The sequence below is a fragment of the Leopardus geoffroyi genome, chromosome C3, assembly GCF_018350155.1.
Source record: "Leopardus geoffroyi isolate Oge1 chromosome C3, O.geoffroyi_Oge1_pat1.0, whole genome shotgun sequence".
NCBI lineage: Eukaryota > Metazoa > Chordata > Mammalia > Carnivora > Felidae > Leopardus > Leopardus geoffroyi.
The window spans coordinates 13,659,203-13,687,114 of NC_059338.1; the positions used below are offsets into that span (position 1 = coordinate 13,659,203).

Genomic DNA, 27,912 nt, shown 5'->3' on the forward strand with positions numbered 1-27,912 from the left:
GAAAAATTGCTGGGCCATCTTATATGTGCCCGAGTCCTCATTTATTCATTTGTTCCCATTTATTTTAGAGCTCACTCCCCCCAGTTTAGTTCAACAGATATTAAGCACTTGCTGTGAGCAAGGCATCGCCCTTCTGTCCAGGACAATAAGATGGTCCCTGTTCTTAATAGTCCACACGCTAGTAAGGGAACGCAGACCTCTCGACAACAATTTAAAGCGATGTGTTCATGGGGCAGAATGAGGTCACCGAAGCCGGGCACTTCCTGGAGCAAGGAGATAGCTATCAACGAGGTAAAAAGGTTAACTACGAACATCTGAAAGGCTGGCAAGAATCCTGGGCACTGTGAGAACGCAGTCCAGGCCACAGAGATGTGCTGGCTCATTACAAAAGAGAACAAATAAATGTGTTTTCCTTTCTCTGCAGGACTCCTTCATCCATCCTAAGCACTATAAGCTTGAACTTAGGGAGAGTTTGCTCGGTAGGCATGTTAGACTGCCAGGGCTGCCTTAACAGAGAGGCTTGAACAAGCAGAAATTCACTCTACCACGGTTCTGGGAGCAAGAAGCCAGAAATCAAGATATTGACTGGGCCATGCTTCCTGGGAAGCCTCCAGGAAGCCTTCCTTACCTCTCCCAGCATCTGGTGTCTTGCCAGCAATCGTTGGCATTCATTGCTTTGAAGCTACCTAACTTCAACCTCTGCCTTTGTCTTCACATGGCATTGTCCCTGCATGTCTGTCTTTATACAGTCATCTCTTATAAGGACGCTGATCACACAGAATTAGGGGTTTACCCCCTACTGCAGTAGGACCTCATTTTGACTTAACTGATTGCATCTACAATGACTCTATTTCCAAATGAGGTCACATTCTGGGGTCCTGGGGGGTTAGGACTTCAACATATCTTTGTTGAGGGGACATAATTCAAACAGTAGGTGTTCACAGGTTATCCTGGGTTGCGTATGTTCTAAACGCTCTATGAAGTCCTTCAGAGCAAAGGACATTCTGGCTCGTATTCCGCGGAGTCTTTCCCACTGAACTTGCACAGTCCCTTCTTGGTAAATTCCGATCGACTCATTAGAAAGACGCACACAATCAAGTGACAAATAAGCCCTTGGACAATCAGTCTTTGAGAGTGATAGAAACGACTTCTTGGAATTTGGGGGTGCCATGTGAGCATCCGACTTCACCTGTGAATTCAAGCCCCACATGGGGCTCATTGCTGTCAAGGCAAAGCCCTCTACAGATCCTCTGTCTCCCTGTCTCTCTCGGCCCCTCTCCCGCTGTCTCTCTCTCTCTCTCTCTCTCTCAAAAATAAGATAAAAACATTAAAAAAATAAACTACTTCTTGGAATTTTATGTACACACATCACAAAGATTATGTATGTATGTGTGTGTGTGTGTATACGTACATCTCAAGGACAGAAAAAATCATCACTGTAAGCAATTTTATACTGCATTTTTACCCTTCTATTTAATACATCTCTTTGTGGAATGAATATAAGGGAGAAAAGGCAAGAAAGAGCATCTGCAAGGAAGAGAAAGCAGGGCCTTACAAAAGAATCAGAAGTGGGTGCAATGGCGTTTCTTCCGCAGACACAAATGTAGCTCTCTGTTCCTGCTGCCCCATAGCCCCCCGTAACAATGCTGGGTCGCTCTGAGGGTGCTTGAGAAACTGACTGCTGATTATCCTTCAGGAGTGGCTGAGCAGACCTGATACTTATCTTGCTGTTGCCACCGCCCTGTCTTGTAGTTGCCATGGCTCCTTTGAAATTGCATCCCTCTAAGGCTGTATACCTCACAAGAGCTTCGAGAGAGTCTGCACAGTAGACTCCCAGGGAGTACGTATTAGCTTCAAAAGAAAGACACACATAAAAATACAGTCTCTCTGGAGCTCAGATATCTTCATTATTATGTCACTACCTTAAGTCTTTCTCCTTATAGTGCAGAGTTCCTGTATTACGTATACTCATGTGCAATTATGATAAAGAGTGGCACATATAGATCATTAGTGGTCTTTATGGAAAGGTCACCAGATACGTCTTCAAGCTACACATACACACACACACACACACACACACACACACACACACACACACACAGGAAAGCCTTTCCTCTGTGATGAAAACACCTTATAATTCTCTATTGTTTCCTTCACTTTTTAAAATTCCTCTACAGATGGGCCTTTGTACTGACTGCACATATGCATAAACAAGTAAATTCATTTCCACAGGTCTGAGGGATGAAGGAGTCCTTTGTGTGAACAGAAAGTCTCTCAGATGTCACAGCTCAATAGCATTCATAAGACCGTCATATATAAATCACACAGAAGAGAAAACACATCCAACTGCACACAAGTCACATCAGTATAGGCAAGGAAAGAGATATGTGCAGGACAACCTTCAGTGAAAGCATCTGAAAGGAAACTATGTCAAGACATGCAGTCATGTCAGTCCTTGTGGCTGGACCACACAGCCTAGTGCTATGGAGTTTGATAATTCCAGTTGTTTCCTGCTGTGAGGGGAAGGAGTGTCCCCAAGAAGACTGCAAGCTCTCTGGGGCCACATCTTCTGATTTTCTTGACTGATCTCCCTTTCCAATTCCACTCTGACTTAATACCAACATACACATACTTGAAAACCACACTTCCAACACCCTTTCCTACTTCCTGGCTACCAATAACACATCTGGCCTACATTATAATTTAAGTCCCTTCTTATATTCAGCTGAGAACTTTAATTTAGGGGGTGTGATTATAGAGCAATGAGTCAAAAAAATAAAGTAATGAGCCTGGTTTTTCTGCAAACAGGGAGAGTTTATGGGTTACCTAAGAATATCAGTCTAATTAATCTCTTACGTAATTTTTTTTTACCTCCATGGTTATTATCCACTTAACCAGCATTAGCTCTGAATATATAGCAAAAAATGAGTAGATAAGTGCTTCTTTCTTTATCAATAGTTAGATACCTTTCAAACAAATGTAGCAGAATTTCCAAATCCAAATAAAATGTTTCTCAAAAGAGTCCCCTTGGGATACGACACACTTATCTCACAACATTTCCTCGTACTTGAATCTTAGTTTGAAATGTTTCTTAAATTCATTGGAAAATGTTTATTGAGCACCCACTACGCACCAGGCACTGTGTTCCGGGAATTTGTCCCTCAGGGTGGAGATGAGACCAGAAACGAGACAGAGACACAGCAGAAGATCAAGCACAGCTAAATGAGAAGGGAGGGAGCAGGGTGCAGCGGAGGGCGGAAGTAGGAAGTATTGGGAAGAGGGGCCCTGAGATGCTTGGGTGACCACGAAGGCCTCTCTAAGTGGGTGACATCCAAGGAAGCACCTAAAAGAGGGCAGGAAGAAGCGTGTGGGAGGAGGGCCCAGTGGCTGTAGGCTTTAGGAGGGAGTAAGCTCAGGTGTTTGAGGCACAGCAAGGAGGCCAGTATGGGGGAGGCGCCTGAGTGAGGGAAGTCAGGCTGGGACAGGTCCAGACACAGAAAGGACTTTGGCTCCTAGGCCAACTGAGGTGAGAAGCCATTGCAGGACTTTGAACAGAGGATTTAGATCTGACCAACATCCTAACAGGAATCACTCATAACTGCTGTGCTAAACACAAGCTCTAAGGGGGCCGGGGGTGGGAGTCGTGGAGGGTGGGGAACGGCCAGACCAGCCAGAAGGCCATTATAGAAGTTAAGAGACGAAAACTGCTTAGACAGGCTAAGTAGCAGCAGGCATGGTCTGAGAAGCAGCTGGATTTCAGACCTACCTTTTGAAAAGTGTTATCATGTAGGAAAATTCATTGCTTTCTCTCCTCCTCTTCACCAGAACTTTGGCAGTTTTCAAAAATTAACACTACCTTTCTCGGAAGTTTGGATTTGTTTCCATTGAAGGAATTCCCAGTTATGTAGCTGTAGGCTCTGAGCACAGCCCTAGAACAGCAGTTCCAAAACCAATTCTGAAAACTTGCTATCAAGAAATAAACATCTGCCCTCCTTTGGGACAGTCTTCACTCCAGTGGAGGTTGTAGAAAAGTCGGCATACATTAACAATATTTTTAAAAACTGGAGCCTTATTAAAATCAATCCAGGAAGTATATATCATGCCTGTTCGTATGGTGGTGAAGCAGGAAGAGGTAATAAAGATGCCCGCCCCGGGGTCGGCCACTCCATAATCATTCTTCGAAAAAGCTTTCTTCAGAAGAAAAGCAAGACACATCACGGCCCCAGCCCGCCATTGGTGCCCTTAGAGTTTCGATACAGCAAACACGCTGGGCACCGCGACCATGCCTTCTCCCCACAACCCTGCACTGCCCCAGTGATAACAGGAAATCGGTCAGGGGAGACCTCGTCCAACCAGAGATGACTGACAAAATCACAAGCCATCTCTAGGGGAAATACAACCCATGTTCTGGATGACATGCAATAACGTGTCCCTCACACATCCAACGCGCCAGGCACTTTACACGGATGCTCCTCGTGGTAACTCATCAGACAAGCACCAGTATCTTCATTTTATGATGGAAAACAGGCTCAGAAACACGAGTAATTGGTAAGAGCAAAAAGCTAATAACCAGAGGTGGAAGATGAACCCAGGGCCCACCGGCTGCAAAGACTCTCTTCTCTCCCGTGTGGAGCTGCACATCGGGAACTGAATGAGACCTCCATGAGCAGAACAAGTTGGAAATAGTATTTCAGGAGGCTCTGAAGCAAACTCCTGGGACAGCCATTGAGAACCTGACCCTGCAGCAGTAGAGGCCGGGCTGAGTTTCCATTTTTAAGAGATTCTGAGCAGATCATACATTTAAGAGACTGTTTCTTGTAAAATTTCAAACTCAGTGTTTTGGAAACGATAGGAATAATAATGATAGCAGCCACGGAGTAGACCTGCCTTGTGCTAGGGGTTTCCATGCATTCTCTTTTTGCTTTCCAAAGTCCCGGCCAAGTAGGTGTTTTTACCCACATTTTCCTGATGGGGAAATCGTCTCATTGACTTGAACCCACACTGGCCCAAGTCTAGAGCCCTCAGTGTTCCTACTTGTATGGTAAAGTGGTCCAGAGCATGGCCTCTGGGGCCAGTCTGCCTGGGTTCAAACACGGTCTCTGCATGGCCTGGGCAAGTGATTTAACTTCTCTGTGCCTCAGTTTCCTCATTTATAAGGCAAAGATAAGAACCCACCTCACAGAGTTATTATAAGGATTAAATGACTCTATTCAAAGCACTTAAAAAAGTGCCTAGCATACAGTAAGCCTGTGTTAGTGATGATTATCATTACGGTTACCGAGTTCTATAACACAAAGCAAACATGGAATTATTAATTACTATGGCATGATTATCAACATTTCTTTGAATACAGTGGGGAACGACTACTATTCACATCACTTTTGGGGTCCTGTCTGCTCACAAGGTTAACAGACATTTGGTAATTTCATAACAATGCAAATGAGAATGATCCGATTTTCTGACGAGGCAAGCATGTCATTCGATCAGTCTGAAAAAACCTGAGATATTAACCGCCTTGTGCAAACAAAGTATTGATTATACATACCTCATGGCTTTTTTTTTTTTTAAGTGGGTTACTTTACTGTATGTGTCTCCAATGTGGCACCAAAGTTAGGATCAGCATTAAGGGGACCGTATGCTGTAAAATTCTGTACAACAGCTTTTTTTTTTTTTTTGGTAGCACTTTGCAAGTCTAATTGAACAGTTTTTTTGGCTGACCTCTTTTTATTTTACTTACCCTTGGGCTACATGAGAAATGAAAACCGACCTCTGTGTGTATGTGTGTGCCCACGCACATGTGCACGTGCATGTGTTTGGGGGTAGGGAAAGGGGGGGATTTTTATTAACCCCATTAGTGCTATGCTCCCCACAATGATAGGAACCTCACCCTTCATTCTGAAGCATTAGAGTCCCTTAAAAAGCAGGCCTTGACCATCAACCTTGAATTTGCATTGTAAAGCCTCAGGGGTAGGCATAATTTAAAATCTTTGGCAGAGATTTTATATGTATCAAATGTTTATTAAAAGTGGCTGGTGATTCACTCCTCCCTACTGAAATTTTTGCTTACTTATTTCACTTCACAAACATCAATTCATCCTTTCACCCCCAAATATGAAAAATCATTTAATATTTCCTGAATAGCTTAAAGCCAAAAGTAAACAGATACACATGACTTAGGATTCAGCCACTGTTTTATATATCCTTGCAAGTGATCTCCTAAAATGTGATTTCATCACCTTTGACAAACTGGTTACTGTCTAAATTCAAACTCAACCACGCATTAAAATCCAAATATCATAGCGCCTGCATGGCCCAGTCGGTTAAACATCTTCCCCTTGATCTCCGCCTAGGTTACGATCTCACGGTTCGTGGGTTCGAGCCCCGCGTCAGGCCCTGTGTCGGGCTCTGCACTGACACCCAGTGCTTGCTTGGGATTCTCTCTCTTCTTTCTCTGCCCCTTCCTCCCTCTCTCTCTCTCTCTCAAAATAAATATTTCTTAAAAATAAAAATAAAATCCAAGTATTAAAGAAGAAGGTCAGAGAAAGCCAGAGGACGGATTTTACTTTATTCTTCTTTGTCAAAGTTCTAACAGAGTATTTTGTAAAGGGGGGGATTTCCTCTTGTCAGGACGAAGGTGACCGAAGCTGGGTGTTCTACCTCCCTACAAGAGTGCCATTGCTTCTTCTAAGGTCGCGGACAGGAACTCTAAGGTTCCTGTGAAATCCATTGAGCTCATTTCATCTCAGCACGTTTATCTTCTACTGACTAACAGGGACCCATCAGCAGATTGTATTCTACCAAGCTACCTGGCACCAATCCAGGGGCCTCATACCTGGTGGCCATGTGAAAAGGTGACATTTTTCTCCCGATGCTATGAGGTATGAGTTTAGTACATCACACTGTCTCCCAAAGAATTACTCTGCGTGATTTTGTCAGTGGTTGGAAGCTAACAAATTAATCTGAAAAATAATCTGGAAACTGTCTTTGGCTGATAATTCTGTAGACGGCTCTTCTGCTTAGAGGAATCAAAGACTTTGAAGCCAAATTCTAAGAGAGGACATGGAAGGGAGCGAACTAATAGATGTCGCGTGCCCACTCTCCATCTGGCAGTTAGAAACGTTGCTTCATTTCACTCTTACAATAAATACCAAGCAAACCAGGATTATTACACAAACTTAGGTCACAATGTTCATGCCACTGGACACTCCACCGTGTTGCCTCGCAAAGGGTGAACAGACAGCACAGATGTGGTCATCGAATCCCACGATGTTAGTGTGCACGTTGAAACACCATAAAAGGGGTTCCAACATGAATAAAAGAAAATGCTGTGCATATCAACTACCCAAACCTGCTCCAATCTCAATCCAGTTTATTCAGATTTCCCTACTATAAATATTTTTGGGCTCAAAGGAATCTCTTGATTTTGATAGATGGCTCCACCCAAGGAGACCACCCAAGACATCAGGCTGCCCCCCCCCCCCCCCACAAATTCTCACAGCACCCTTTCTGGAAGGAATGAGTCCTGAGGTATTTCTCTGGATCCTCCAGCTTTTGTTTTAAGAGTTCCTTGGGTCTATCTCTATTAGTGGGAAGACTGTACTTTTGAGACATAGTGTCAAATAACCAATTGTTTGAGGCCATGAAATTTTGGGGTAGCTTATTATTCAGCGAATGGATTGCCAAAACAGTCACAAAGGTACAAGTCTTATTATCCCAGAGGTGGTCAAGTTTGAAATGAGTAGTTAGTGTGAAAAGGGTGTGAGTTAGTGAGAGCAAGCTAGAAATATCTGAAAGCTCCAAGGTCCTCTGAAGTCAGTATAGCTATCTTAAGTATTGGTTGGTGGTCCCATGGGGCCATGAAGTCATGAATGCCCTTAAATAAGTTATAAATTTCTCAGGGACTCATTTCTTCACTTGTAAAATTGGGGCTTTACCCCAGTCCAAGATGGCGGGTGCCCTGGCTCATGTTGGTGATATTCAACGTGAAGAATATTTCTTTCCTTTTCTCTCTCTCATAACTCTGGGCATGATTTTAATCATAAATATAGGAGCAAGCTAATCAAAGAAAGATGTGTTCAAATTTCCAAATGAGCTGAGAGCTATTCTAAATATTGTAGGTTCGAAGGGACTCCCAGAGCACTGGGGCTTTATCTGATCGTATTCCAATAAAGGCTGCCTTTGGCATAAAGCTTTAAAAACATGGTAAGGGTCATTCCCATTTGGAAAAAGTTCCGTTTTTATCTTTTTTTTTTCTTTTCTTTTTCTTCATCTATCAAAGGGCTTTATCTCTTTATTCCCTCTAATATTGGTGTATATTTGAAGTCATACAGTGATCACAACAGTATATGCTATTTAGAGTCTGTCAACAGAAGTCAGAGAGAGCAGGAGGACAGTAAGGCTTTATTTTACCACCATTCATCAAAGTTCTGGCAGACTATTCTGTAGAGACAGGAGAGCAGTGACAACTCCGAGATCCTTTGCCAAGCTAAATAGGACTTCCACGGAAGCTCGGGTGTCCTCACCCTCCCAGGCAAGGAGAATCAACAGATGCACAGCCCTGGACAAGTCAAGCTCTGAACTCACAGAAATGCTATCTTATGCCCTTCTAGCCTAGTATTCTGACTCTAGAGAGAATACCTATACACATTTTATGATACAGAATGACCCCAAAACCCTTCCTGAAATCTGTGATTCCCAGTGGAGAATGATCATATCCAAATAACTATGAGAGCCTTTTCAAACCACATCTGTCCAGAAGCAGTTCTTTTTTTTTTTCTCCAGGGAGAATCAGAATCTCCAGAAAAGGACTGGGGGAGTCCTTGCAAAAGCTCCCCGCTGCAGGACTTTCATAGTTGGGGGAGTGCCTGTGCACACACATGACCCTGCATGTGCACACACATGGCACACACATTCTCCCCCTGCACAAAACCAATGCCCTAAGGAATCCTAATACATTATCCATTCAACCATCTGAACAGCCTGAGAACTTATTCAGTCACCCCACCCTTCTTCATCTAGGGAGCAGAATGTCAATTATGTGTCAATTAATATGGTAATCAAAGGGCATCTAGAAACTTTAGAGGTTTTGTTCTCCTGAAGAGTTGAGCTTTCCAAATAGCTAAATATCTTCCCATGTAAGCACCAAGCCTTTTTTCCCTCAAAATAACATGTCAAAAATTCTGGACATTAAACTCTCTGAAATTTTACTGCATGTATTTAGTTTCCTGAATATAATTTAGCCTCACCTTCATAATTCAAGGCTCTTATCATGAGCATTGATTTCTATACTGGGGCTGGAAAAGGGAGTTTACTCCTGAAGGCTGCAAAGGTCTCCAAATGGCTGCTAAAGGCAAGTGGAAAGTCGGAGAACAAGCCAAAAATGGAACTCCAGAAAGACACCACAGGAGACGTCAGAAGGCCAGGTGGGATGCCATAGGTATAAGGACCGGCTGGGTGAGTTCTAAACAGGGTAAGATTTAGAGAAAGTGTCCGCAACAAGCATTGCATTCATTCTGTGACCTGACTTTCTGGGTAGCATCACCAAGGTGCATGGGCAAAAATCTCGAGTCTAAAGCATCACATGCTCCCATCAGAGTATCTCCCTCCAGCCCTCCCCTTCTAATTCAGTGCTTCTAATTTCCTGTGGTTCTAGAGATAACCAATCTGGTCACAAGTGAATAAAGGGCCAAAGACTGCCTTTCTGGTAACTCAGCTGTCTATGTATTTTGTGTCTTCTGTTAGGGTGTTCAGGAATCTCTGACTGACTTCCTAGACCTTGGCCATGTTTCAGGAGGTTAGATTGCTGCCCCGCTGAGTTCCAGATAGATAAGGAGTTGTTTTCTTCTTCACTTTTCCCCTAAAATTATCTCCTTCCAGGTTCCTGTGTTCAGTGACAGTGAACCCGCCCACACTCCCCCTCTTCTTAAAACATGCTTCAATCTTTGGCTGTACCTTTTCCACCTGAGGACTCCAATCTGTGGATCTTATGGCCCATGGGATGGGGGCAGTAGGTGCTGCAGTAACTCTAAGAAGGTACACATCCTCTAAGAAATCACTAAGGACCTCTAAATTACCAGCCTCAAGGGACACATCCCTTCCTAGAGGTGAGATGGCCTCTGTGAGTAAGGCAAGTGATCAGTAATTCCATTATCAGAGGCCATTCCTCAGAGCCCCGGGCCAGGGGCCAAAGAATGACAGCTTATGTTACAGGCAACAAAATGTAAGAGATCAGGCAATTGAAACAGGGCCTGGGAGAACAATCCATGATGCTATTGTCCCTACCGAGAGACATGTGTGAGCGACTTAATTGAACAAGAAGAAAAAAGAGAACAAGGAATCATATTCTTGTTTTTGTTGTTTGGAATCACCTTGCAATCTACCTGGCTATCCTTGATCTCACTTCTTTTTCAGAGAACCAGTCTTTGCTTTCTTTCTAAACATCAATCCACCTTCTAGCTGGCCTACTTTCCTTATTTTTCTTCTATTCGAGCTGATACTGAGGCACAGACGGAGAGAAAGCAGAGTGTGTGGTGAGAAGTGAGCATCTGGGAGTCACAGCTGGATTGGTATTGCCACCCTGCCACTTTCTGGCTGTGTGATCCCGGCCAAGTGACTTACTTTCTCTGTGACTCAGTGTGTTTCCCTGTGGAAAGGAGAAAGGGCACAGTAATAGAAAGAATACCTTAAATGGGTGAATGTGGGGTCAAAAGGCACAAACTTCTCGTGATAAGATAGATAAGTCCTGGGGGGTTAATGTACAGCATGGTGACTATAGCTAACAACGCTGTGTCGTATATTTGAAAGTGGGTAAGAGAGTACATCTGAAAAGCGCTCACCACAGGGGGGAAAATGTGTAACTTTGTGAGATGATGGATGTTAACTCAACTTACGGTGGGAAACACTTTGCAGTATGTACGTCCATCAAATCATTGTGTTGTTCACCGTAAGCTAATATAATGTTATATTGCAATTATATTTCAATAATTTCTGGAAAAGAAAAGAACACCTCATCATGCCAGCTTCACAGTATAGCTGTGAGTATTAATGGAGACAATACTTGTAACATGTTGAGCTCCGGTACCCAGGAAGCTGACTCTGACACTATCGTAGGGGACAGGAAGCAATGGCAGCCCTCACAGTGCTCTCAGAACATGCATTAAGATTTGAAGCTCTCCAAAAACTAGGTCCTTGCGGATTCATTTTAAGAAGTAAGAATTATTTTTCATGAACACACATGTAAACTAGTACTTGAAGACTCTTTTCAAAACTTTAAAACTTATTGTCTGTGGGACGCCTGGGTGGCTCAGTTGGTTAAGCATCTAACTCTTGGTTTCTGCTCAGGTCACGATCTCACAGTTCATGGGTTTGAGCCCCGCATGGTATGGAGCTTGTTTGGGATTCTCTTTCTCTCTCTCTCTCTCTCTCTCTCTGCCCATCCTCTACTCACATGTTCTCTCATTCTCTCTCTCAAAATAAATAAATACAATTAACAAAACCATATTCTCTGCGATCTCATACACAACATTTATTACTATGGTAATTCCCCATTTTCATAATAAACACAAAGAAGATTCTCATCCAAATACTGAAGTTTCCAAATGCTTAGAATCCAGAACAACTAGAGGTTTCTGCATACAGATGCCGATTCCTTCCTTTTCCTCAAGTAAGCCCTCTCATTAGCCATGGAGTCGTACAGGCCTCCTCCTTAGCGTCATGGTTCTCCTATCAGTTCTGAACACTTTTTGGCTTCCCCTCCCTCGAGTCTCTCCTCACCTCTCCTGAGCACCATCTATGCGGTTCCCTCAACAGGCCCCTTCAAGACTGTTTTTGCACAGGTCAGTCCTCTGTCAAGAATGATCGTCCCTCATCCTGTTTCAACAGATACTTCTCAAGGCCCCCTGCTCTAGAGTCCACTCCCTGGTGAAATCTCTCCAACTCTGCTCTCCACACACACTGTTCATACGACACAATGACACACGTAAATTCCCTGGGCACCGGTCTGCCTCCATCCCCAGACTCGGGGCTTTTAGACCAGTGCTTTAATATGTACGGATCACCCAAAGGCCTTGTGAAACACATAGGTTCTGCTCCACATTTTGTGCATTCTGGTTTGGTGAGTCCGGGATGGGGCCTGAGATGCTGCTTCCCTCACAGCTTCTAGATAATGCTGATCTAGTGCCCTGCAATCCCCTTGAGAAGCTTTTAGGAACCTGAAATGTCAGTGACTTGGCACTTCTCCATCATCATCATCATCATCATCATCATCAACAACAGCATCTTTTAACACAGCTGCCCAGCAACTGTACTTAAGGGAATGGAAGAGATGTCAGAGTGGCCTGAAATAATGCAGGTGAGGGGCAGACAGAGAATGGGGACAGGGATGCACTGGAGAGAGTGGGTAGAATCAGAAAAGGAAAGGAGACAGAATGAGGTTAGTGAAGAGGCAGGAGACAGCAAAGAGAGGAAGAAAAGGAAGTGAAAAACTACAGGAGGAGAGACGATAATAGGAAGGAGGGGAAAAGGAAAAAAAAGGAGAAAACGATATCCATAGGATGAGAAAAAGAAGGGGGTGCCTGGGTGGCTCCGTGGGTTGAGCATCCAACTCTTGGTTTCCTCTCAGGTCATGATCTCAGGGTTGATAAGCTCCAGCCCACGTCAGGCTCTGCACTGACAGCACGGAGCCTGCTTGGGGTTCTCTCTCTGCCCTTCCCCCTCTCGTGCTCTCTCTCTCTCTCTCCCTCTCAAAATAAATAAATAAACAAACATGAAAGAAAGAAAGAAAGAAAGAAAGAAAGAAAGAAAGAAAGAAAGGAAGGAAGAAAGAAAGAGAAAGAAAGGAAGGAAGGAAGGAAGGAAGGAAGGAAGGAAGGAAGGAAGAAAAGAAAAGGAATGCCAGCTAACTTCTTCCCTTGGGGTGGAATTGAATCTACATTGTCTGACTTTCCAGATTGAGGGGTGGACTTCTGGACGCCATCCCTCCCAAGGGTGGGTACTCCAGCCCATTTGTGCCATTGAAGAAGTGTGCTCAGACCTCCATCACTTCCTTCCAAAAGTTCTTCCTTCCAGACTGACTGTGGAATGAGCTGCCACTGGCAGAGTAATAGCAAATCAGAGCCTCTGTCAGGATTGCGCATGTACAGAGTGGTTTATATCAGCTCAGAAAATCTATGACCAAGACTTCAAACTGATTTTCCACCAAAACAACCCCCACAAAAGTTACCTGATACAGTTCGATCCTTTGTTCGGGCACTCTGGCCTTCGGGTTCTGTAAACGAAAGACTCTGAACTCCGCTTTCACCAAATTGGATGCATTCTTCTCCATCGCTGAGACGTCAAATCGGACAATTCTGAAGTAAGGTCTGTAGAAAGTGGGCGGGATGGCATCTGTAAAAAGTTAGGGCGATCATTGAAAATGATAAAATCCATTGTTCTCTCAAAAAGACTGTGCAGCATGAGATAGTCTCAAGAAAACATAAGGGATATATCTACAAGAACCATTTAGTTTCCAATGGCCAATTTAATACCGTTAACAATTTAACCAGAAAAAAATAAATAAATAAACATGTGCATGTGGTTACAGGGGCAGCAGATTAATAGAGATTAACAAACCACTTCCAACTCCATTTGAGGGCATGCAGTTAACCCTATCCTTTGAAAGTTGACAGCACAGTGGAAAATCCTAGATGGTTCTGAACTGGATCAAGATCTTGACAGTTGATGCCTGGAGAGAGCTGTTGGGCTTGCATACACTGTAATCAGATGTGCCAAGAAAATAGCTCCTAATGGCCAGCAGTTTGCCCATGTATTTTTTTTTTTTCTTGAAGTTTTGGCATCCAAATACTCTACTCTATCCAGGTTCATGTATTGCCTCTTTTCTGTCTTCAATATTTTGGTTTTTCCCACACATATGACCAAATGCACCCTCTAGTTAAGTCAGGGTGAGAAAAATTGAATTCACAAAAACTAAACCCCCAAATTGGCTGTATCAGGTCCAATCTTAAAATTCTTCACTTAACATAACGTCCATTGGTGGGAGGGAATCCCAGCTAATGAAGAGAAAGAATCAGCCCCACTTCGTTCTCTTCTGAGCCATGGAAACCACAAAGATGCAGATGGCACACAACAATTTCAAGTTCATGGGTTGCTAGAGTTTCACTATTGTTTTGGAGTAATCTGCCGTTGCCTTTGAATGCGCCACTGGGCCGCACCAACAAAACCAACGGAGGTCCTAATTCTCTCCACGTGTTTCACACCCAGCACCCATTTATTGAGCACGTACACTGGGCAGCCCACATGTTACAGATGTTTCTACGATTCTCTTCTATAACCTTCTGCAAACGTTCTCTCATTATTCCGGAGTGCTCCATCCAAATCTTGTAGTTCCATTACTTTCTACCCTACTTCTCAACTATGTAGCTTCATTACAACATAATAATTCACAGTTGTTTATGGCTTTTTACAAGTGCTTTTATTACTTCTGTGTTATGTTTGTTTATTTTGTTTCCCCCCAGGAAATTTTAAGAATCTTGAGGGCAGAGACCATATTTGTCAGGTCTTCCCTATTCCACATACCTAGGGCAGGGCCCTGCACACATGGAATTCACCAACTACCCACTGTTTGTATAGTTGGTCATCAATGGGAGTCTTGAAAGACTCAGGCATCTGGCTACTGGCAAGACTAACTTCTTATTAAATAAATGAGCCGTCTTGCCAATCTTAAAATAGAAATAAATACCTTTCGTGATTTCTTGGGAAATCCATGCCCTGACGATTACACTGGAAAAAAAAAAATGCTAGGAACACACCGACATTTGCTGATCTTAAGAGCCCAGCACTTTTTTCCCTCAAGGGGGCTTTCCCCCGTGCCCTTCCCCACGTCCTGTGACTCTCAGAAAGCTGTTCATGGGGAGGCAGTGGACTCCAAGCCACGCTCTGCCCGATGACTGCTTCACACACGCCTATGTGAATTGAAGCTTTGTAGCTCGTGAGCCAGGAGCCTCAGAAACAAACAAACAAACAAAATAAAAACCCCAAAAATCTAAAGCATCCCGGTGTCAGAGAAAAGGAAGTATTCATGCAGACACAGCGATGGCCCGCTGCGTTACTACCGTGAGTTAGCTGGTGGATGGTTTTCAGGCAGACAAACATTCGTCCAGGCAGCCAGGATTTTGGAGCCCCCTAGCACTGCAATTTGAAAAGGTAGCTGCTGGGAAGAAATCGATCTTTCTCTCCTCTGGAGCATGCCCACCCCAGGTGACTGGACAAGCTGGTACTGGCCTGACCAGCTCAGCTGAAAACCTGCCAGATGCCCAGGCAGAGAAGCTGGGGCGAGGCTGGAGCCAGGCTCTCTGGCTTTCTACACCCTCTAGTTTGGCCAGAACCTTCCACAGGCCTAGTGGCTGCATTCTGCCTTCCCGTTAGACAGCAGAAGCTTCTAACATGCTTTGAAAGAGCATCCTGAAAGAGCAAAGCTAATTCAGCGCATTTCCTGTCATTAGGAAGAATAAACGTCCTGGGTGTTCTCCCCCCGCCCCCACTCAGTGGAACCCCACAGGCCAGCTCTCCTTCCCCAACCGCCCATCTTTCACACCCACCCGCCCCAATCTTATCCTTCCATCAAGTTTGTAAATAAGTGCTCTTGAGATTTATTTTTATTCTCTTTTGTGTTTATTAAACTTTGAACCACTTTCTTCCCTTTCTGGTCTTCTGCCCGAACTCACTCTTTCTTTTTATGGCTGCTTTGGACCATGAGGTCAATTTTGTTTCTTCTTCTTCTAAGCAAATCGTCCAATGATCCTGTCCTAGGCTTTTGAGCTTTGAAGGGGCGTTTGCAAATATTTACAGGGGTAGCTTGATTAGTTAAGTGCAGCTGTTCTCTGCTCCCTATACGTTGGCAAACAGCCTTTCTCTCCTCTGGCTATTAAAACCAGTCATTTGTGTTCCAACTGCCTGGTAATACCAATCTGAGTGTGTTTTGTTTTGTTTTGTTGGTGCTTGATTGAGAAGGAGAAGGAGTCAATGCACCAGGTGACATGACGGCTCAGCAGCCCCCACCAACGACTCTGCTTTGCTCTCGTCACCACAGTGAAGGGACCAGGCCAGGAGGAAGCAGCAGCCTCCCCCACACCCCCTGCTCCAGCGCATGAGAGCACGAGATCATTCGGTAAAGATTGTTGACCAAAGAACTGACTACCGCTTCCAAGGGCCGCCTGCAGCTGTCCCCTGCTGTCATCTGCTATGGGTCACCAGCCCCCTGCCCGACGGAGGAACTTGAATGACTTGGCATATGTTTCTACAATTGAAAAAAAAAAAAAAAAGGCACAGCAAATTGCTCCGGCCTCGTCTGTGAACCTACCCTTACCTCATAAAAGCTTTTGGATGCGGGGTGTGGGGAGAACAGACAGTGGCCCATCTACGCCCAGCCGGGAGGCAGCAGGCTCGCTCCCCGGGCTCAGGGCGCAGAGCGACAGGGTAGGTATTTAATGGCTTGTGCAGCCCTGATCCACCCACTTAGCCTTGGAGGGATGGAGCTTTTTCCTCTGCATTCTCCAAGAACTCATTTCCCCCTTTGGAATGGGAGTTCTCCCCAAAGTCCTCTGTAATTCCAATCCCAGTTCCTATTCCATCGCCAGGTGGTCAGGTACTTGGGCTTGACCCTTGCCAACTTACCCACACTCACATCCTGCTTGGCTCTTCCCTCTCAATTTCTGACCCACTTTTTTTTTTTTTTTTTTTTGGTTCAATCAAATCGATTTTCCTGCAACCCTTTGGATCAGACCACCAGGCTGATTCTGCCCCTCCTCCCGGGCTCTCCTGTGTGCCTGCCTCTCAGGGAAAATCTTACGCATGGGAGATTCCAGAATGACATCAAGTGAGTGGTGTTCCCCTCACCTCAACCCTGGCCACACATCCTTACCGAAACAAATTTTGGGGAATGGACAGAGGGGAAAAAAAATGAGGAAATCTAACTAGTTATTAATTTACAAAGTAACAGTGCACAGAAAGCCTAATTCTAGCACTTCATCACAAGCTGCTTTTTATAAGCATTGTACATTGACTTGTTATCTCTTCCAAATGATTCACTATTAGCTCGTTGTATATTATCTTCTCCGTAAGTAACCACTTCAAGTTCAGGAACATTTACTTGCGATTCTTTGGTTCTCCACAGCCCAGGGCTGGCTTCATGGATATGGGACCAGTACAGTTACACAGAGACCCCATGCTCAGAAAAGCCTCACACTGAAGTTTAATGCTCTATGCTCACCATCGTGAAATCCTTAATAATTTCATCTTTGAATTTCAGTTTTAGAACTTAAGTCTGATGGGATAATGAAACAGGGGCAGGGGACATAAAACTTGGGCCCATATGCTATCCCACCTCCCATGACCTGCAGGCTTCCCTAAGATTGGTCTTTGGCCTCCTACCACTCACCCTCTGGTGCCCCCAGCCTCACCTGGGAGAGTCAGGGTCATGTACACATAACCAAACTATCTCAGGGCAGCTGCCGGGCTGCCCCCACCCGAGGCTGGCAGTGTTGCAGAGCATTCAGAGGGCAACTCTGGCCCACTCTTGATCCGGGTACCAAGCACGTCACAGAGTTTGCAATCCTATGGGTCGAAGTGGTGGTCCCATGGGAAGGGAGATGCCAGGCTCAGTGTGGCATCAGCCTGGTAGCTGGAGGCAGGGGGAACCCAGCTGCCCAGCACCAGGGTAGTGGACAGGGCCCCCAGTGCCTGTGAGCCTGCTCCCACTCTGGGAGCATCCCCATACCCGGGGAAGCACGACATCAAAAAGCACATGGAGGGGCGCCTGGATGGCTCAGTCGGTGAAGCGTCCGACTTCGACTCGGGTCATGATCTTGCGGTTTGTGAGTCCGAGCCCTGCATCGGGCTCTGTGCTGATAGCTCAGAGCCTAGAACCTGCTTCGGATTCTGTGTCTCCCTCTCTCTCTGCCCCTCCCCTGCTCATGCTCTGTCTCTGTCTCTCTCTCTCTCAAAAGTAAATAAACATCTAAAAAAAAGAAGAGCACATGAGGGGCACCTGGGTGGCTCGGTCTGTTATGCATCGGACTTCGGCTCAGGTCACGATCTCATGGTTTGTGGGTTTGCGCCCTGCATTGGGCTCTGGGCTGACAGCTCAGAGCCTGGAGCCTGTTTTGGATTTTGTGTCTCCCTCTCTCCCTGCCCCTCCCCTGCTTATGCTCTATCTCTCTCTCAAAAATAAATAAACCCTTAAAAAAGTTAAAAAAAAAAAAAAAAAAGAAAAAGAAAGCACATGAAAACACCACCACGGGTCAGGAGAGAGGAGAGAGAGAGAGCATGGAACAAAGGGGAAAGTTTTACATTTTAGAACCTTCAATAGTGTCTCTTCCCTGCTTTCTAAACAAGAGGCCCCACATTTTCATTTTGAAGAATGTCCCACACATTTTACAGCGAGCCCCACCACAGTGAAATAGAGATACGGGATCTTAATGCAACGAGGGACCGTTAAGGCCATCTGAATTTTAATCCCAAGTCATCCAGAGCAGGCTATATGGCAACAAGGACGTTATTTGGCTTTTCTGAATCTGTTTCTTCATCGATACGATTTAAATAATTGCCTAGATCACACGCATCGAACCGTGCGGTCAGGATTACGAGAGTAAGTAGATGGAACATTTGAGCACTGGTCCTGCACTGATGTCACCTCAGAGAGGTCCCTTCCTGTCCCCTTTCCCATTCTGCAGCAAAGCTGTCAAGCGGCCATTGGGCCTTCCCTGAATATGTGCAGGGAGACTAACACCGAGAAGAGAAGGGAAGCAGCAGAAGGCACTGAGTGTACTGGCACTCGGTCAAGGACTCTACCAGAGTCATCCAGAGTTCCCTCGGACTCTCCTCCACCAGCCTTCCGTATTCCACCTGATTTACTGAACCCTGACATCAGAAAGGTGACAAGAGAATCTTTCTTCTCATCAGACTTCTCTGCCTCAAGCTAGTCCACGATGCTCATAATAAGAGTACTAAAAAAGAAAAATTAAAAAATTAAAAAAAAAGAAAGGTGAACAAAAAACAAAATCCGAGGAAGGTTTTCCAACATCACGAGCATGTGATGAGCTCTGACAAAAAAATGTGGATTTGGGGCCTGAAAGAAATACCCCCAAGAAGGTCCAGAGCTCAGCCTTTAGGGAGGCAATGCCTCACTCACCCAGCTGGTTTTATTTCCAACTAGTTTTGTCTTCTTGCCCGAGGCCTTCGCCAATTACCTGAACCTTAAATACAAGCGAGTCTCCCCCTCAGAGAAAAGGCTGCAAGAGGCCTAGAGAGCAGTCCAGGCCCCTGATGGTTAGTGGGTGTGGAGTCTCCACAGTTTTCAAAGCGTGGGCATGGGGTAGTGGCACCCGCAACTCATCAATCTCCCTGGGCGATGCTTATGTTCCCTAAAGTCTAAGAACCACTGAAATGAAGGACAGGGGAAGAGAAATCCACACAGAAAGACAAAGGAGTACCTAAGATAGAGTTTTAAAAAATTTTTGAAAGCACTGATCATCTTCCAACATACTTCTAAAATTAAAAATATTAATTAATTGGTCTATTATTTATTATTTATTTTTTCAATGTTTTATTTATTTCTGAGAGAGAGAGACAGAACATGAGCCGGGGAGGGGCAGAGAGAGAGGGAGACACAGAATCCCAAGCAGGCTCCAGGCTCTGAGCTGTCAGCACAGAACCCGACGGGGGCGGGGGGGGGGGGGGTTGAACTTGAGAACTACAAGATCATGACCTGAGCCGAAGTAGGTCGCTTAAACGACTGAGCCACCCAGGCGCCCCAATTAATCTATTGTTTTTTTTTTAATTGTTCATTTCCATAAATTGTCCATTTATATTCCTGGAAAATATAAACTCCATAGAGTGATCTTTGTTTCGTACAATGAAATATCTGAAGTATCTAGGAAATTACACAGAATGTAGTAGTTCAATAAATAATTTAGAATGATTTTTTTTTTAAAGGAAAAAGGAACATCTAGACTTTCTTAAGAAGAAAAGTTATTTATTTGGAGCATCTATATTTTTGGTCAGGCATGACAGAAAAAAAGAGTAGGATGGAGAAAACACACAATTGCAGCAACATGAGATTTTGAGGCTCTTACTATAGAAAAATAAAATCCCCCTATAGTTTGCACTAATTGTCTACCTTGACGACACATTTCAAACTAAAGAACTTTGAAAAGAAGAATGCCTGGGACCCGGCCCCAAAGACTGTTTAATTAATTGGACACGGAGTGACTTTTCTCAGCTCCTCAGATGATTTTCAGAGACAGGAGCGAGAGCCCAATCCCTTAAAAAGGAACTGATAATACTGAGCTTGAAGAAAATTCAACTTAGAGACACCAGAAAGATTCCAAGTATCTCAGGGGCTTGCACATGGGAAGTTCTTACTCTCCAAAAGGGCAGGGAGGTGAGAGTTTGGCTCAAGATATAATTTTTCTAATAATTTAGAAGAGGTTTTAAAAAATTCACTGTCCTTCTGGGTTGGGAGCTCTCACCTCACTGGAAGAATCCATTTGGTTGCAAGCTGAAAGATGCAGCGGGGTGTCTTGGGTCTGATGGCAGGTTGAACTAGATGGCCACCCAGGTCACCTGCTGCTCTGCCATCACATCATTCTCGTGTTCATGTTCCCCATTCATGAAACCTCCAAAAATTGTTTTCCTTCCCTAAATTCTGCATTAGATGATTGTCACTCACCGCCTGAGTCGGAATTACCTGGGTTGGCGGGGGATTTATTATTATTGTTGTCTAGCTCTATCCCCCAGACCTACCATCATTTCAGATGGTTCTGTTTTACATTCAGGTCTGGGAGCATCTGCCCTAGACTATGGTCCAACCACTAAAAGTTGGCCGGCCTTCCCTTCTCGTTACTCAGTGTCATGAACTAGCCAGGGATGAATAAAATATGTCCATCACCATCCACACCCTAAGAAGAGTGGCCTGGTCTCACTATAGCCTCAGAATTCTGTTTCGTGACCCCTCCCATTTTATAATAGCTTTATATACTTCATTTCTGTTCAGAGGGTGCTTTGTTTATTTTTTTTATTTTGATTTTTTTTAGAAGGAGGGTGCATGTGCACATGCATACAGAGTGGGGGGGGGAGGGCTGGGGCGCAGAGAGAGAGAATCTTAAGCAGGCTCCACGCTCGGCATGGAGTCAGACACGGGGCTCTGTCTCACAACTGTGATATCATGATCTGAGCCAAAATCAAGAGTCGGATGCTTAGCCGACTGAGCCACCGAGGTGCCCCTCAGAGGGTGTTTTTAATCCCCATTTCATAGGTAGAGAAATTAAAAACAAGGGGAGTGAAATAGCTCTTGGCTAAGGTCAAGGTGAGCCTGCCCACTCAGTCAATATCACTGGCTTTTCATTATGATGCCTGCCTTTTGTGCAAAGGAGTCCCTTGCCGGGAAGGCATGAATACTACCCTGGGCAGAAATACCCACAGGGGCATTGGAACAGAAAGTCGCTCCCTTCCCACTAGAGATAAGCTCGACCTCGCCTTAAAGGTCAAGAAAGTTCAATGCAAGATCAAATATTTTCACTGATACTCCTTAAAAGAATGTCCCTGATTTGGAGATCCTGGGGGCCTGCTCGGTGTGGATGTTTCCCTATGAGACGCTCCTTGCTAATACCGGTATTGTCCAGGATCTTATGGACCCCGTAGAGCTGTGCCTGGCGGCTGCAGCCCCACTACCCTCCGCTGACTCTTACCCCAAGCTCCTCGAGTGAACACAACGAACTCCTCACCTCCCTCTCCAGAAATGACCACTTTTCCTGCAGGTCTGCAGTAACTGGCCCCGGACTCCCGACATGCTTAATGAGCGTAGCAGCCCCTCATTCCTGACACCCCCCAGCTCTGAGGGAAGCAGTTTGGGGTTCACTAGACATCCCCCGGAGCGCGGCAAGACAAGCGACCCACTGAATGGTTGGAGGGCAGTAAACTAGCTTCTATTTGCGTGTGCACCGACACAGCCAGCAAGAAACGAAGACAATTGCGTTCTGGGGTTTTCTGAAATTTGTCTTGGCACACCGGCTATGGATTTTATTTCACTACCACATCCCAAACGCTGCTGACATTCAAGTCACAGCAATTTAACACAAAACGACTGAGAAATAAACAGCGCATCAGCGGTGGTTTCTGATTTTCTCTCCCGGCCATCCGTCCTATTAAATGTAACACAGCACCAAAGCATCTGCCATTTAAGGGGGTGAGGAGGGGGAGCGTCTCCAAGACGGGGACAGTGTCTCACTCGACATGCTGTTGGCATCTGCGAGGCTAATTGTGTCAGCATCGGCTTACGTGACTTGGCCTCCGCCTCACTGCTATTTGAGACCCTGCGCACCGTCAGCCCGAGTGCTCGGGCCCCTTCCCGCACAGGGCAAAAGCGGTAAGATCACAGTGGTGCCGGCCCACGGTGGTGGGTTTTCTTGAACTGTGGCAGACACGGGGTTTCTAGCGTCTGCTCCCCAGCTTCCAACAGGCTCCTAAAACCCCGCCTACGTGGAACCGCCTCTTCCGTTTCAATCCCTCCACGCTTCTCAACCTTCACGGTCAGGGCTACGGCGGAGACGCGTGTAGGGCCTGCTGGGCGTTAGCGGTAAAATCCATGCCTATGGAAAGGGGCGGGCCGAGCGGCGCTGCCGAGAGGCCAGTGGGTGACACAGAAAAGTATCACAGACAGAGTGTGGCGAGGGCTCCTGGACACTCCTCTGTGGGCAGGCATCCCGTGAATGCAGCATCTCCTTTTCGAGTGACCTCACAATGGCAGGCTGCCCTCATGGTTGCAACAGGCGTTGGTGGCGCTCTTCTCTGCCACTGCCTCATTCTTTAGAGCATATAGAGCTCTCTTGGTTTGGCTTCCTTCCTTCCTTCCTTCCTTCCTCCCTCCTCTCTCTCTCTCTCCATTCTTACCTCCTCTCCTTCCTTTGCTCCATTTTCTCTCTCTGCTCTTGCTTTCTTCTCTTCAATGTGTGCTTTTTATTCTCCCTAGGATATCTAGGGGGCAAAATAGTCATGATTTTGGTTCCTTAATGGCACTTAGAGAAGCCAGTGACCCCACCACATAGTTATCCATACCGCTATTCTAGAATTCAGCAACTGCTCCCAACAAGGGCAACTGGGGGAAAAAAGGCAGTATGGGCTGACTTCACTAACAAATTAAACTTGGAAATTTAGTAGGTCAACCTTAATCTCTTCATGGATCAGAGGCACACTTTTAATCTCTTTTTACAGACTGAGAAACCGAGGAGTAAAATCTTTCCAGGATTACACCAAACGTTGACAAAATATGGATTAAAATGCACAATCTTAGGCATTCTTGTCCATCCCTGCAAAGAGAGCATTCTTATCCCCAAACTTCAACATCCCCCTTTCCAGAAACTACCCGCACTTTCCCCTGCAGCTCTATAATGCTTAGCGTGGATTTGCAACATGCTTAATGGGTGCAGTGGCTCTTTCCTAGGCTGAAAACCTTTCTCTGGTCTTTCTAAAAGTATGGCGGGGATGCATATCATGGCCAAAGCATGTCTGGTTCCGCGAGCTTCTGTCTGTGTTTGCTGTAAGCTTCTTGCTTGTGGCCGAACCTCTCTGTCAGGCAATTGCCTAATTACTTTGGGGCGCTGTGCTGATCTGTTACTGCTCTGCCCTGAAGCTGAGCTAATAAGCCGCGAGGCACACCCTGCTAGGATTGCAAGCTAGTTACCAACTTAACCAAGTAACATGGGCTATTATTACGAACGTATTAAATTCATGGCTTGGGAGTGAGTAAATATAAAGAGGAATGGATGGTCCGGATTATTCAGTTTGGGAGAAGGAAAACAAATACGGCCAACATTCTATCTCTCTGCAACTCTTCACTGCACTTAGAAATGAAGTGCAAGTCTGGCACCTGTCAGGGCCTCTCTCGCTGTTGTTGGTACCTAATTCCTCTTACTGCAGTGTTCTCTCCAAGATGAGACCAGACCGTAGCTCCCAGAACTCCTCAGTGACAGAGAACTCAAACTTCAGGCAGATGGCCTCCTACGATCTCTGATGGCTCCAGTTGCCCCAAATCTCTCCCCTATGCTGGGCTGAGATCTGCGTGCTCACAGCCCTTCCCGAAGGATCCAGTTCTGCTACACGAGATGATTTACTTCCTTTCTGCTTGACTGTGCTCAGAAATTTTGAAGCCAGTTCTGAAGTCTCCCCGCCCGTATTTCTTTCCTTTTCTAAGAAAACGTCCTCACTTCCTTTCATTATTTTTCACGAAAGCCTTTTACTTTCGTGGATGTTTCCTCTTTGTTCCAATCTTAAACTCCTGTCCTTCAATCTGAACATAATCCCCAAGGCAGAACAGAGTAGACCTATCACCTCCCTTACTGTGGGAGTTACATTTTTATTAATGCATCCCAACAATAAATTATCCTTGCTCTCTTTTTTTTTTTTAACATTTGCACTCATATTTTCTGTGTGTTTTTAATGCATAATAAATTACAAGTCTTGGGTCTTTTCCATACAAACTGTTCTAGAGACGCTATTGTCTTATTTCTTACACCCTGAGGCTTTTTGTGTGTGTGCGAATTTTACAATCATTCCACCTTTCTTCAAATACCCCTACTTATTTGACTTGATTCCTCATTTCAGGTACGCTGAGATGGATTTGAAATCTGATTTGGCAAGCCTGTGCATTCATTTGTTAAATGATATTGCAGAGGACAGAATCTTAAAATCAGAAAGCCACTTGGCATATATTTCATTAAATCCCCTACATTCACAGATCATGAACAAAGTTCCTAAACTTTGCTTGGGTGAATACAGACTTGAATCTATTCTAGAACTTCTTCCTTTGAGGGGTCTCTACTGGCAGGTACCATCACTGTGCCACTCATCTCTGTGGGGACAGCCAAGTGCATGGGAAGGGGCCCCCCGATGCCACACAATCACCCACTTAGTGCCACAGAGGTTTCCGTCTGCCCAGCGGCACAGTTTGCTCAAGGCAGATCGGCAGGCCAGCTGTGTCCAACTGCAGATCACCAAGTAAGTGGCCAACGGGACACAGCTGAGGAAGGTTCTGGAACCCACCTCACCGCAGAATGCCGATCTTCTATGAATCAGCACTCTGAGGGTTAGTTTCCAAAGCTGCATGGAAGTTCTGAATTGTTCTTCGTGCTGAATGCCAGCCCTGAATCTCAACTATAACAATGGTAGGGAGTAAGAATTGCTTTGAAGGAATTTTTAGTTATCAGATATTCTTCTGAGCATTTCAGAAGATGGCCACTCAGTACCTTGCAAAAAAATATTAGAGTTTCAAAGGATGGTGCTTTCCTTGGGTTGGTAGATGTATTCAGTAAGGGTGTGTACTCTTTCCCCATCCTGTTTGTACTGGCAACACAGCTATGGGCAATTAAGATATGGGACCATACAGGAATTATAGGAATCCAGATTAACTGCGGTGTGAATGCGTGCTGGAATGGAGCCGCGGGTGTTAGGCTTGTTTTAAGAAATCGTGTTCATTTGGGTGCTAAGCAACTTTCTGTTCAAGGAGGGGCCGCCATTTTGCGGGAGGAGAAGAAACCATCTTTACAACAGGAAATCTCCATGGCAGAACTAGAGCCACAGCTGACTACTTTAAAATGTTTGAGTATGGTTATTTTTATGTAAGGGTCTGAGAGCAAGCCCAATGGTTTAGCGTCAATCCCATGATTTGGGTGTACAGAGGCTATAAAATATATGAAATTTAGCCTGCTCTTAGGGACTTAGAACTGATGGAACAACAACATCCAGGACGTCCAAAGAGTGAATCCAACCCATCCACTTTCTTTTATACCCCCTGCAAAGATGGAAGGGGCTGCAACTTTGAGAAGAGAGAGAGAATTCTTAAGAAGAAGAAGAAGAAGAAAAAAAGAAGTTCTCCTCTTTAGGAAAGCTTAATATTCCAGCTCTCTAATTTTTCTTTGTTCCAGAAAGCATCAGAAGTCTTTCTGACAAAGGGTCAAAACTCAGGTGGTTTCTGAAGCTTTCTCTATCTACTCTGTTTTCTCACGGCACAGGACAGATGCTTCTCCTCAGTCCCAAGTCAGCGGCTCTCCTCCACTCCCTCAAAAGCATTTACTAAGTCCCCTTTAAAGAAGAGCTCTTTGAACAAGGCTGGTGCTTCTTAAATGAAAGCAAACAGAAGTCCCAGAGAACCAGAGTGGTATCTGCTCACGTGCTTAACCAGAATAAAATAGGGGCACACGAAGGTAAAGAGATCGGGTATACAAAGGTAGCAGAGGGCTACATAACGTACATCCAAATGTACCTTAAAGTCAGTGGAATAACTGTTGCCATGTTAGGGGGAGTGGGTTATGCCTTTTTAGATGCCTATTTCTTGTCATTTTACACTGATTTCATTAAGCTGCTTTTTAAATGGAGATATAATTGACATGTAACATCGTATTAGTTTCAGCTGTAACTTTAGACCATTTTAAAAGGCTAGACAACATATCTGAAAGACCTCCCTGTGTCTTATCTCCATTATTATTGCTGAATAGCTATTTTTAGTGCCAAGAACAGAAACATCTTCCTCCAAAAGCACAGCAGCCCAGGGGTGCCAGTGCGGAGAAGGGGCCGAGATGCAGAAAGGGACTGATGATGTTCATTTCAGGCAGCCACCTTGGGGACCGTGATATACCATGACCTCTGTTAACTGGGACTCTGAGAATGACCTAGGAATGAGACAGAGAGAGGCAGGAAGAGACTCATGTCCCCCAGTTTCAGCAGGAGATGTGCAACCTCTTTAGAACCCTCTGCTCTCTTCCATGGTGGGGAGGGAGAGACTGGACCACGGCAGCTGTCGCGGTGGCCGTAACAAAGACTTTGAGGCACCTTTTGACCATCAGCCTCAATAACAAAATCACTTTTCAGAGTTCAGAGAGAGTCTGGGAGTTTATATAAATAAATGTGTGTGTGTGTGTGTGTGTGTGTGTGTGTGTGTGTGTGTATTAATTCTGAGAAAGAGCAGGGGAGGGGCAGAGAGAGAGAGAGAGACACAGGGAGAGAGAATCCCAAGCAGGCTCCATGTTGTCTGCAGAGCCTGATGTGGGGCTCAATCCCATGAACTGTGAGATCAGGACCTGAGCTGAAATCAAGAGTTGGACGCTGAGCTGGCTGAGCCACCCAGGCGCCCGTACAGCACTTTAGAATTTCCCTTTGGATGTGGAGCACCAGCTGTGAGCTCCATTCCCCTAAGATGGCCTCACAGAGGCCATTCTGCTTGGACAATCAGCGCAGCCCAAACACAGATGGACTTTTACAAATTCCAACTGATCCCTTCGCTAATTTTTTTTTTTTTTTTTGAAACCAGCTGACCACACATTATGCTTTTGTTGTAGGAGGGAAGCTAGGAGGGCTCAAAAAGGCAAATATGGCTTCTCTAGAATGCTGTAACTCTACCCTATGTCTCATCTCACACCCACTGCTCTGTGGGTGCACTGCGTCCTCTAACTATGGATTCTAATCTTGCAGAACACATAGATGTGTGGCTCTGCTCTTGGTGGACTTTCCAGGCTGCATTCATTTCTTTTTTTTTTTTAAGCATATTTATTTATTTTGAAAGAGAGAGAAAGTGTGAGTGAAGGAGGGGCAGAGAGAGAGAGAGAGAGGGAGATAGAGGAAGAGAGAGAGAGAGAGAAAGAGAGAATCGCAAGCAGGCTCCATGCTGTCAGCACAGAGCCTGATGACATGTGGCTCAAACTCTAAACTCTTGAACAGTGAGAACATGACCTGAGGTGAAGTCGGATGCTTAACTGACTGAGAAGCCCCTGGCTGCATTCATTTCTATGATGAATAACACTGAGCAGGTGGGTGATAAGGGGATGGGGTAAGACCAACAGAGACATGAACTTCACGGCATGTTCGGCACCC

At 45.2% G+C, this 27,912-nt stretch overlaps 1 protein-coding gene across 4 annotated transcripts in view; it reads right to left on the reverse strand.

Moving 5' to 3' along the window:
* TGFB2 (transforming growth factor beta 2) overlaps nucleotides 1-27,912 on the reverse strand; it is an 83,807-nt gene that overhangs the window by 18,938 nt on the left and 36,957 nt on the right. For all 4 annotated transcript variants that reach the window (XM_045455744.1, XM_045455745.1, XM_045455746.1 and 1 more), the window contains one exon: nucleotides 13,220-13,383. In XM_045455744.1, coding sequence (XP_045311700.1) covers nucleotides 13,220-13,383 — 164 coding nt within the window. The remainder of the gene's footprint in view (nucleotides 1-13,219; nucleotides 13,384-27,912) is intronic.